A 12,500-nucleotide genomic window follows, 5' to 3' on the forward strand; every position below is an offset into this window, starting at 1 on the left:
TATATATATATATACACCACACTACTGATACTTTATCCTTAGTATTTGTTTAACATATGTATCACGCCAGCGGCCACGATCAGTCGTTAATGAACTCCCAATCGGCCTTTGTCGGCTGTTTGACAATAATTGGTCTAAATAATTAATAAAGCATTGCCAGATGCTTCACTCCCCCAGCCCTTTATTAGAAAGCATCGATTAACATCATCAACATTCGACAGCCATATTAGGGTTGTGGAATGTCATATGTAAATAAACGGGTTACATACAAATATACATATATTCGCGCTGATATAAAGACTTATTACCGAAATGACGTATTGTTATACTATTATATGAATTATTATACTTTGGCTTATTCAGATATTCAGCTTCCATACGATTGTAGGTGAAAAAACTGACAGGAAGATAAAGAAAATAAAGAATGAAAATCGAACGCTGATATAAAGACTTATTACCGAAATGACGTATTGTTATACTATTATATGAATTATTATACTTTGGCTTATTCAGATATTCAGCTTCCATACGATTGTAGATGAAAAAAACTGACAGGAAGATAAAGAAAATAAAGAATGAAAATCGAACACTGATATAAAGGCTTATTACCGAAATGACGTATTGTTATATCATTGTACGAATTATTATACTCTTTGACTTATTCTCATATTCTACTTCCATAGGAATGTAGGTGAAAAAACTGACAGGAACATAAAGAAAATAAGGAATGAAAATCTCATGCGGATATAGAGACTTAGTACCGAAATGACGTATTGTTATATTATTGTATGAATTATTATACTCTGGCTTATTCTGATGATCTGCTTCCATACGATTGTAGGTGAAAAAACTGACAGGAAGATGAAGAAAATAAAGAATGAAAATAAAAGAGAAGTCAAGAAGAATGATACAAGAGGAGCAAATCGAACGTTTTGTCAACTGTAAAGACACAATTTGGATAACCTTATCATTATCATACTCTAAAACTCCTTTAGGAATATGGTTTCATTTAGAAAGAGTTCTTTTTTAAAGACATCTTTTAGAAGAGTTAACGTTGGAAGTTCTACTTTAAAAGATATAAAAAACTCATTATTTACAAAGAATTCTATTTCAAGGCCTCTTTTGTAAGACATTAACATTCACAGAGTTATATTTTAAGACTATATAGAAAAATTCAACACATTCAGTTATATTTTAAGTCACTATATAGAAGAATTCAACACATTCAGAGTTACATTTTCAGACACTACATAGAAGATTTGGACATCGAGATTTTAAAAGGCTCAACAGATTAACCCCACCCCCCTCACTTCCCATACTTCCTCCAGCCTCTTTAAATAGGGGGGTAGGTGGGGGAGGGGGGGGTTTAGGTTGAAGCACAATGAAGTAATCGCTTGTAAAAGCCTCCGTATGCAACCACTGGCGAGGAAAATTGAAAAAGAATTTCATTGCCGCCGCACGTCAACACCTGTAACCATAGGTTTGGAAGGAAGACAGTTCCATACAGAAAAGAATCCCAAGGTCGAAACCCAAGGAGGCTGTTGATATAAATGAGACCGTAAAGGCAACCACAGAAATGCCTTTATTTCCCCAAAGCTTCATAACAATGTTCATGCTGTCTTGTATATGCAAGGCGTATGTTAAAAAGGGGGCTGCCCTTGGTGATAGTAAAAAATAAAATACGTTTTGACTTTTCAATTTATTTTACTTTGAGACTTCCTTTCCACGAGACCCAAAAGTGTTTTCACAGCGCATTGAGTATAACCTGATATTCGGTATAATGTTTTGTTGTATGTAAAGAGGGAGCATGCGCTAGATTTTGAAATTGGAGAAAATATACGTTGTAAAAGGAAACCTAAATAGGTGGGCACATATACAAGAACAAATTACACACGCACACACACACACACACACACACACACACATATATATATATATATATATATATATATATATATATATATATATATATATATATATAAATATATATATATATGTGTGTGTGTGTGTATGTGTGTGTCTGTGTGTAAGGTTTTACAATTTCCAAAGTAACGTGGAGATTTTTTTTTATTAAAAAGCCGTATTCCACAATTAGCGGTAAAAAAAAAAAAAAAAAAAAAAACCCTCGGGTTCTCATTTCAACGAAGTTGTTATATTTCAAAAGGAATGAATGGAACGAAATAAACAGGATTTCCACAATATCTTTAGTACAACACAGGTAACAGGTTTTACTTTTTGGGAAACATATATCAAAATAAGAATTCTAAATTCACGTAGCGAAAACGTTTCTTCAATATACTAGAAAGCTGAAGAAGTGACTTTTGGGATATAAATGGCTTAATAGAAACGTTTCTTCACTATACAAGGCAAAAGAAGTTACTACAAGAATAGAAATTGCTCAATAAAAACGTTCGTACGGAAATGTTTCTTCAATATACAAGAATGCAAAAGAAGTTACTCCAAGAATAGAAATTGCTCAATAATTACGTTCGTACAAAAACGTTTCTTCAATATAAAAGAAGGCAGAAGAAGTGACTCCTAGGATACAAATTGCTCTATGAAAAAGTTTCTTCAATATACAAGAAGGCAGAAGAAGTTACAACCAGGATACAAATTGATCTATAAAAACGTTTCTTCAATATACAAGAAAGCAGAAGTTACTCTTAGGATACAAATTGCCCTATAAAAACGTTTCTTCAATATACAAGAAGGCAGAAATTACAACTAGGATACAAATTGCTCTATAAAAACGTTTCTTCAATATACAAGAAGGCAGAAGTTACAACTAAGATACAAATTGCCCTATAAAATCGTTTCTTCAATATACAAGAAAGCAGAAGTTACAACTAGGATACAAATTGCTCTATAAAAACGTTTCTTCAATATACAAGAAAGCAGAAGTTACTCTTAGGATACAAATTGCCCTATAAAAACGTTTCTTCAATATACAAGAAAACAGAAGTTACTCTTAGGATACAAATTGCTCTATAAACACGTTTCTTCAATATACAAGAAAGCAGAAGATACTCTTAGGATACAAATTGCCCTATAGAAACGTTTCTTCAATATACAAGAAAGCAGAAGTTACAACTAGGATACAAATTGCTCTATAGTAACGTTTCTTCAATATACAAGAAAGCAGAAGTTACAACTAGGATACAAATTGCTCTATAGAAACGTTTCTTCAATATACAAGAAAGCAGAAGTTACTCTTAGGATACAAATTGCCCTATAGAAACGTTTCTTCAATATACAAGAAAGCAGAAGTTACAACTAGGATACAAATTGCTCTATAGAAACGTTTCTTCAATATACAAGAAAGCAGAAGTTACAACTAAGATACAAATTGCCCTATAAAAACGTTTCTTCAATATACAAGAAAGCAGAAGTTACTCTTAGGATACAAATTGCTCTATAAAAACGTTTCTTCAATATACAAGAAAGCAGAAGTTACTCTTAGGATACAAATTGCCCTATAAAAACGTTTCTTCAATATACAAGAAAGCAGAAGTTACTCTTAGGATACAAATTGCCCTATAAAAACGTTTCTTCAATATACAAGAAGGCAGAAATTACAACTAGGATACAAATTGCTCTATAAAAACGTTTCTTCAATATACAAGAAAGCAGAAGTTACAACTAGGATACAAATTGCTCTATAGAAACGTTTCTTCAATATACAAGAAAGCAGAAGTTACTCTTAGGATACAAATTGCCCTATAGAAACGTTTCTTCAATATACAAGAAAGCAGAAGTTACAACTAGGATACAAATTGCTCTATAAAAACGTTTCTTCAATATACAAGAAGGCAGAAGTTACAACTAAGATACAAATTGCCCTATAAAATCGTTTCTTCAATATACAAGAAAGCAGAAGTTACAACTAGGATACAAATTGCTCTATAGAAACGTTTCTTCAATATACAAGAAAGCAGAAGTTACAACTAAGATACAAATTGCCCTATAGAAACGTTTCTTCAATATACAAGAAAGCAGAAGTTACAACTAGGATACAAATTGCTCTATAGAAACGTTTCTTCAATATACAAGAAAGCAGAAGTTACAACTAGGATACAAATTGCTCTATAGAAACGTTTCTTCAATATACAAGAAAGCAGAAGTTACTCTTAGGATACAAATTGCCCTATAGAAACGTTTCTTCAATATACAAGAAAGCAGAAGTTACTCTTAGGATACAAATTGCCCTATAGAAACGTTTCTTCAATATACAAGAAAGCAGAAGTTACAACTAGGATACAAATTGCTCTATAGAAACGTTTCTTCAATATACAAGAAAGCAGAAGTTACTCTTAGGATACAAATTGCCCTATAGAAACGTTTCTTCAATATACAAGAAAGCAGAAGTTACAACTAGGATACAAATTGCTCTATAAAAACGTTTCTTCAATATACAAGAAGGCAGAAGTTACAACTAAGATACAAATTGCCCTATAAAATCGTTTCTTCAATATACAAGAAAGCAGAAGTTACAACTAGGATACAAATTGCTCTATAGAAACGTTTCTTCAATATACAAGAAAGCAGAAGTTACAACTAAGATACAAATTGCCCTATAGAAACGTTTCTTCAATATACAAGAAAGCAGAAGTTACTCTTAGGATACAAATTGCCCTATAGAAACGTTTCTTCAATATACAAGAAAGCAGAAGTTACTCTTAGGATACAAATTGCCCTATAGAAACGTTTCTTCAATATACAAGAAAGCAGAAGTTACAACTAGGATACAAATTGCTCTATAGAAACGTTTCTTCAATATACAAGAAAGCAGAAGTTACAACTAGGATACAAATTGATCTATAGAAACGTTTCTTCAATATACAAGAAAGCAGAAGTTACTCTTAGGATACAAATTGCCCTATAAAAACTATTCTTCAATATACAAAAAAGCAGAAGTTACAACTAGGATACAAATTGCTCTAAAAAAACGTTTCTTCAATATACAAGAAGGCAGAAAAAGTTACTACTACGATATTAATTGCTCTATAAAAACGTTCGTCTACGTAGAGACGACAACCGGGCAACACAGACCACCAGAGATTCTTCATCCCTATTGTTGAATAAAAATCCCCATTCTGACATAGCTATTGTTAACAGGGGGACGGAGACTCGTTGCTGCTTTTGTTAAGCCCATTTAAACGACACGCGGATTGCAACGACATCTATTGTTGTCCTTGGAATACAATTTCAAAAGGGAAAAGGGAGAATGAAAAAAAAAGGGGATATAGTGACGATTTCTATGGTTCTCTGATATCAAATCTAATAGCATACCTTCCATATTACTTTATTAGACTGGTTAGTTGATTGGAATTATTTATGTGTGAACAGACGAATATCATGCAATGTTTTATTATTATTATTATTATTATTATTATTATTATTATTATTATTATTATTATTTGCTAAGCTAAAACCCTAGCTGGAAAAGCAAGATGCTATAATCTCAGGGGCCCCAACAGGGAAAATAGCCTAGTGAGGAAAGAAAACAAGGAAAAGTAAAACACTTTAATATCAGTATCAACATTAACATAAATACTTCCTATAAAAACTAAAATTTTTTAGCAAAGCAAGATGAAGAGAAATTAGATAGAATAGTGTACCAGAGTGTACCGTTAAGCAAGAGAACTCTAACCCAATATAGTGGAAGACCATGGTATGGCTTTGGCACTACCCAAGACTAGAGAACAATGGTTTGATTTTGGAGTATCCTTCTCCTAGAAGAGCTGCTTACCATAGCTAAAGATTCTCTTCTGGTTAGTTGATTGGAATTATTTGTGTGAACAGACGAATATCATGCAATATTTTATAAACAGTTTGCATGAATAGTAAACTAATTAGATTGAACTAATAACGAAATGTTTGTTTTAATACTTCCAAGAGTACAATCTAATTAGTAAGTGGATCTCTCTCTCTCTCTCTCTCTCTCTCTCTCTCTCTCTCTCTCTCTCTCTCTCTCTCTTAAGGTTTAAAGGCCGCTCATGAATGGCAGGGGCAAGGAACAGTGACATTGCCCTATCGAGTAGGACAATGTCCTAGAGACTGACCATACATACATATGATCAGCGCCCAAGCCCCTCTCCACCCAAGCTCGGACCAAGGAGGGCCAGGCAATGGCTGCGGATGACTTAGCAGATAGACCTATAAGCTCCCCCAAACCCTCATCCTTAGCTCACAGGGTTGGTAAGGTTGCAGCGACCAAAAAAAACGAGTTTGAGCGGGACGGATTTTTTGTGTGTGAGTCACCCTTTAATGGTAACCATCACATAAATCCGTATAAAGTATTTTGCCAATAAAACGTGATATAACACCAATGAAATTAGTGTTATTCAAATATTATGATAACAGAAAGTAATAATCGTTGAAGGGCTTATAGATGAAAATAAAACAATTATTTTAGAATTTTCCAATAACTTTAGATTAAGAGATAACGATTCATTTACCTTAAAAATCTCCAATTGCAAAGGAAGTTACAGTTACCATCAGGCTTTTCGTTACTTCCGAAATCTTACCTGGAAAGAATAAAAGAACTTTAGTCAATTATTATATAGAATGACATTTCTAATATATGCAATAACTTCAAGTAAACGTTTAACTTTATACGTTTACAACCTTTACAGAAGGCTAGCAGCCATGGCTACATTGTTACTTGCTCTTACTGCACAGCCTCTCAAACGTTTACAAAGCTTCCAGAGGGCTAACAGCCATGGCTACACTGTTACTTGCTCTTACTGCACAGCCTCTCAAACGTTTACAAAGCTTCCAGAGGGCTAACAGCCATGGCTACACTGTTACTTGCTCTTACTGCACAGCCTCTCAAACGTTTACAAAGCTTCCAGAGGGCTAACAGCCATGGCTACACTGTTACTTGCTCTTACTGCACAGCCTCTCAAACGTTTACAAAGCTTCCAGAGGGCTAACAGCCATGGCTACACTGTTACTTGCTCTTACTGCACAGCCTCTCAAACGTTTACAAAGCTTCCAGAGGGCTAACAGCCATGGCTACACTGTTACCTGCTCTTACTGCACAGCCTCTCAAACGTTTACAAAGCTTCCAGAGGGCTAACAGCCATGGCTACACTGTTATTTGCTCTTACTGCACAGCCTCTCAAACGTTTACAAAGCTTCCAGAGGGCTAACAGCCATGGCTACACTGTTACTTGCTCTTACTGCACAGCCTCTCAAACGTTTACAAAGCTTCCAGAGGGCTAACAGCCATGGCTACACTGTTACCTGCTCTTACTGCACAGCCTCTCAAACGTTTACAAAGCTTCCAGAGGGCTAACAGCCATGGCTACACTGTTATTTGCTCTTACTGCACAGCCTCTCAAACGTTTACAAAGCTTCCAGAGGGCTAACAGCCATGGCTACACTGTTACTTGCTCTTACTGCACAGCCTCTCAAACGTTTACAAAGCTTCCAGAGGGCTAACAGCCATGGCTACACTGTTACTGCTCTTACTGCACAGCCTCTCAAACGTTTACAAAGCTTCCAGAGGGCTAACAGCCATGGCTACACTGTTATTTGCTCTTACTGCACAGCCTCTCAAACGTTTACAAAGCTTCCAGAGGGCTAACAGCCATGGCTACACTGTTACTTGCTCTTACTGCACAGCCTCTCAAACGTTTACAAAGCTTCCAGAGGGCTAACAGCCATGGCTACACTGTTACCTGCTCTTACTGCACAGCCTCTCAAACGTTTACAAAGCTTCCAGAGGGCTAACAGCCATGGCTACACTGTTATTTGCTCTTACTGCACAGCCTCTCAAACGTTTACAAAGCTTCCAGAGGGCTAACAGCCATGGCTACACTGTTACTTGCTCTTACTGCACAGCCTCTCAAACGTTTACAAAGCTTCCAGAGGGCTAACAGCCATGGCTACACTGTTACTTGCTCTTACTGCACAGCCTCTCAAACGTTTACAAAGCTTCCAGAGGGCTAACAGCCATGGCTACACTGTTACCTGCTCTCGTTGCACAGCCTCTACAACGTTTACAAAGCTTCCAGAGGGCTAACATCCATGGCTACACTGTTACCTGCTCTCGTTGCACAGCCTCTACAACGTTTACAAAGCTTCCAGAGGGCTAACATCCATGGCTACACTGTTATTTGCTCTTACTGCACAGCCTCTCAAACGTTTACAAAGCTTCCAGAGGGCTAACAGCCATGGCTACACTGTTACTTGCTCTTACTGCACAGCCTCTCAAACGTTTACAAAGCTTCCAGAGGGCTAACAGCCATGGCTACACTGTTACTGCTCTTACTGCACAGCCTCTCAAACGTTTACAAAGCTTCCAGAGGGCTAACAGCCATGGCTACACTGTTATTTGCTCTTACTGCACAGCCTCTCAAACGTTTACAAAGCTTCCAGAGGGCTAACAGCCATGGCTACACTGTTACTTGCTCTTACTGCACAGCCTCTCAAACGTTTACAAAGCTTCCAGAGGGCTAACAGCCATGGCTACACTGTTACTGCTCTTACTGCACAGCCTCTCAAACGTTTACAAAGCTTCCAGAGGGCTAACAGCCATGGCTACACTGTTATTTGCTCTTACTGCACAGCCTCTCAAACGTTTACAAAGCTTCCAGAGGGCTAACAGCCATGGCTACACTGTTACTTGCTCTTACTGCACAGCCTCTCAAACGTTTAAAAAGCTTCCAGAGGGCTAACAGCCATGGCTACACTGTTACCTGCTCTCGTTGCACAGCCTCTACAACGTTTACAAAGCTTCCAGAGGGCTAACAGCCATGGCTACACTGTTATTTGCTCTTACTGCACAGCCTCTCAAACGTTTACAAAGCTTCCAGAGGGCTAACAGCCATGGCTACACTGTTACTTGCTCTTACTGCACAGCCTCTACAACGTTTACAAAGCTTCCAGAGGGCTAACAGCCATGGCTACACTGTTACCTGCTCTCGTTGCACAGCCTCTACAACGTTTACAAAGCTTCCAGAGGGCTAACAGCCATGGCTATACTGTTACCTGCTCTCGTTGCACAGCCTCTACAACGTTTACAAAGCTTCCAGAGGGCTAACAGCCATGGCTACACTGTTACTTGCTCTCGTTGCACAGCCTCTACAACGTTTACAAAGCTTCCAGAGGGCTAACAGCCATGGCTACACTGTTACTTGCTCTTACTGCACAGCCTCTACAACGTTTACAAAGCTTCCAGAGGGCTAACAGCCATGGCTACACTGTTACTTGCTCTCGTTGCACAGCCTCTACAACGTTTACAAAGCTTCCAGAGGGCTAACAGCCATGGCTACACTGTTATTTGCTCTTACTGCACAGCCTCTCCAACGTTTACAAAGCTTCCAGAGGGCTAACAGCCATGGCTACACTGTTACCTGCTCTCGTTGCACAGCCTCTACAACGTTTACAAAGCTTCCAGAGGGCTAACAGCCATGGCTACACTGTTACTTGCTCTCGTTGCACAGCCTCTACAACGTTTACAAAGCTTCCAGAGGGCTAACATCCATGGCTACACTGTTATTTGCTCTTACTGCACAGCCTCTCCAACGTTTACAAAGCTTCCAGAGGGCTAACAGCCATGGCTACACTGTTACCTGCTCTCGTTGCACAGCCTCTACAACGTTTACAAAGCTTCCAGAGGGCTAACAGCCATGGCTACACTGTTACTTGCTCTCGTTGCACAGCCTCTACAACGTTTACAAAGCTTCCAGAGGGCTAACAGCCATGGCTACACTGTTACTTGCTCTTACTGCACAGCCTCTCAAACGTTTACAAAGCTTCCAGAGGGCTAACAGCCATGGCTACACTGTTACTTGCTCTCGTTGCACAGCCTCTACAACGTTTACAAAGCTTCCAGAGGGCTAACAGCCATGGCTACACTGTTACTTGCTCTTACTGCATAGCCTCTCAAACGTTTACAAAGCTTCCAGAGGGCTAACAGCCATGGCTACACTGTTACTTGCTCTCGTTGCACAGCCTCTACAACGTTTACAAAGCTTCCAGAGGGCTAACAGCCATGGCTACACTGTTACCTGCTCTCGTTGCACAGCCTCTACAACGTTTACAAAGCTTCCAGAGGGCTAACAGCCATGGCTACACTGTTACCTGCTCTCGTTGCACAGCCTCTAAAACGTTTACAAAGCTTCCAGAGGGCTAACAGCCATGGCTACACTGTTACCTGCTCTCGTTGCAGAGCCTCTACAACGTTTACAAAGCTTCCAGAGGGCTAACAGCCATGGCTACACTGTTACTTGCTCTTACTGCACAGCCTCTCAAACGTTTACAAAGCTTCCAGAGGGCTAACAGCCATGGCTACACTGTTACCTGCTCTCGTTGCACAGCCTCTACAACGTTTACAAAGCTTCCAGAGGGCTAACAGCCATGGCTACACTGTTACCTGCTCTCGTTGCACAGCCTCTACAACGTTTACAAAGCTTCCAGAGGGCTAACATCCATGGCTACACTGTTACCTGCTCTCGTTGCACAGCCTCTACAACGTTTACAAAGCTTCCAGAGGGCTAACAGCCATGGCTACACTGTTACCTGCTCTCGTTGCACAGCCTCTACAACGTTTACAAAGCTTCCAGAGGGCTAACAGCCATGGCTACACTGTTACTTGCTCTTACTGCACAGCCTCTACAACGTTTACAAAGCTTCCAGAGGGCTAACAGCCATGGCTACACTGTTACTTGCTCTCGTTGCACAGCCTCTACAACGTTTACAAAGCTTCCAGAGGGCTAACAGCCATGGCTACACTGTTACCTGCTCTCGTTGCACAGCCTCTACAACGTTTACAAAGCTTCCAGAGGGCTAACAGCCATGGCTACACTGTTACCTGCTCTCGTTGCACAGCCTCTACAACGTTTACAAAGCTTCCAGAGGGCTAACAGCCATGGCTACACTGTTACCTGCTCTCGTTGCACAGCCTCTACAACGTTTACAAAGCTTCCAGAGGGCTAACAGCCATGGCTACACTGTTACCTGCTCTCGTTGCACAGCCTCTCAAACACTTACAAAGCTTCCAGAGGGCTAACAGCCATGGCTACACTGTTACTTGCTCTTACTGCACAGCTTCTCAAACGTTTACAAAGCTTCCAGAGGGCTAACAGCCATGGCTACACTGTTACTTGCTCTTACTGCACAGCCTCTCAAACGTTTAAAAAGCTTCCAGAGGGCTAACAGCCATGGCTACACTGTTACTTGCTCTTACTGCACAGCCTCTACAACGTTTACAAAGCTTCCAGAGGGCTAACAGCCATGGCTACACTGTTACTTGCTCTTACTGCACAGCTTCTCAAACGTTTACAAAGCTTCCAGAGGGCTAACAGCCATGGCTACACTGTTACTTGCTCTTACTGCACAGCCTCTACAACGTTTACAAAGCTTCCAGAGGGCTAACAGCCATGGCTACACTGTTACTTGCTCTCGTTGCACAGCCTCTACAACGTTTACAAAGCTTCCAGAGGGCTAACAGCCATGGCTACACTGTTACCTGCTCTCGTTGCACAGCCTCTACAACGTTTACAAAGCTTCCAGAGGGCTAACAGCCATGGCTACACTGTTACCTGCTCTCGTTGCACAGCCTCTACAACGTTTACAAAGCTTCCAGAGGGCTAACAGCCATGGCTACACTGTTACCTGCTCTCGTTGCACAGCCTCTACAACGTTTACAAAGCTTCCAGAGGGCTAACAGCCATGGCTACACTGTTACCTGCTCTCGTTGCACAGCCTCTACAACGTTTACAAAGCTTCCAGAGGGCTAACAGCCATGGCTACACTGTTACCTGCTCTCGTTGCACAGCCTCTACAACGTTTACAAAGCTTCCAGAGGGCTAACAGCCATGGCTACACTGTTACCTGCTCTCGTTGCACAGCCTCTACAACGTTTACAAAGCTTCCAGAGGGCTAACAGCCATGGCTACACTGTTACTTGCTCTTACTGCACAGCCTCTCAAACGTTTACAAAGCTTCCAGAGGGCTAACAGCCAAGGCTACACTGTTACTTGCTCTTACTGCACAGCCTCTCAAACGTTTACAAAGCTTCCAGAGGGCTAACAGCCATGGCTACACTGTTACCTGCTCTCGTTGCACAGCCTCTACAACGTTTACAAAGCTTCCAGAGGGCTAACAGCCATGGCTAAACTGTTACCTGCTCTCGTTGCACAGCCTCTACAACGTTTACAAAGCTTCCAGAGGGCTAACAGCCATGGCTACACTGTTACCTGCTCTCGTTGCACAGCCTCTACAACGTTTACAAAGCTTCCAGAGGGCTAACAGCCATGGCTACACTGTTACCTGCTCTCGTTGCACAGCCTCTACAACGTTTACAAAGCTTCCAGAGGGCTAACAGCCATGGCTACACTGTTACCTGCTCTCGTTGCACAGCCTCTCAAACACTTACAAAGCTTCCAGAGGGCTAACAGCCATGGCTACACTGTTACTTGCTCTTACTGCACAGCTTCTCAAACGTTTACAAAGCTTCCAGAGGGCTAACAGCCATGGCTACACTGTTA

The 12,500-nt window shown here is 40.3% G+C and overlaps 2 protein-coding genes across 2 annotated transcripts in view; one reads left to right on the forward strand and one right to left on the reverse strand.

The window, feature by feature from the left end:
* LOC137643767 (zinc finger protein 23-like) overlaps positions 1 to 9,122 on the forward strand; it is a 42,318-nt gene extending 33,196 nt beyond the window's left edge. The window contains exon 4 of the mRNA XM_068376456.1: positions 8,942 to 9,122. Coding sequence (XP_068232557.1) covers positions 8,942 to 9,122 — 181 coding nt within the window. The remainder of the gene's footprint in view (positions 1 to 8,941) is intronic.
* The window catches only part of LOC137643766 (uncharacterized), a 472,299-nt gene that overhangs the window by 45,277 nt on the left and 414,522 nt on the right, over positions 1 to 12,500 (reverse strand). The window lies entirely within an intron of this gene.

This window comes from Palaemon carinicauda, chromosome 7, assembly GCF_036898095.1.
Source record: "Palaemon carinicauda isolate YSFRI2023 chromosome 7, ASM3689809v2, whole genome shotgun sequence".
NCBI lineage: Eukaryota > Metazoa > Arthropoda > Malacostraca > Decapoda > Palaemonidae > Palaemon > Palaemon carinicauda.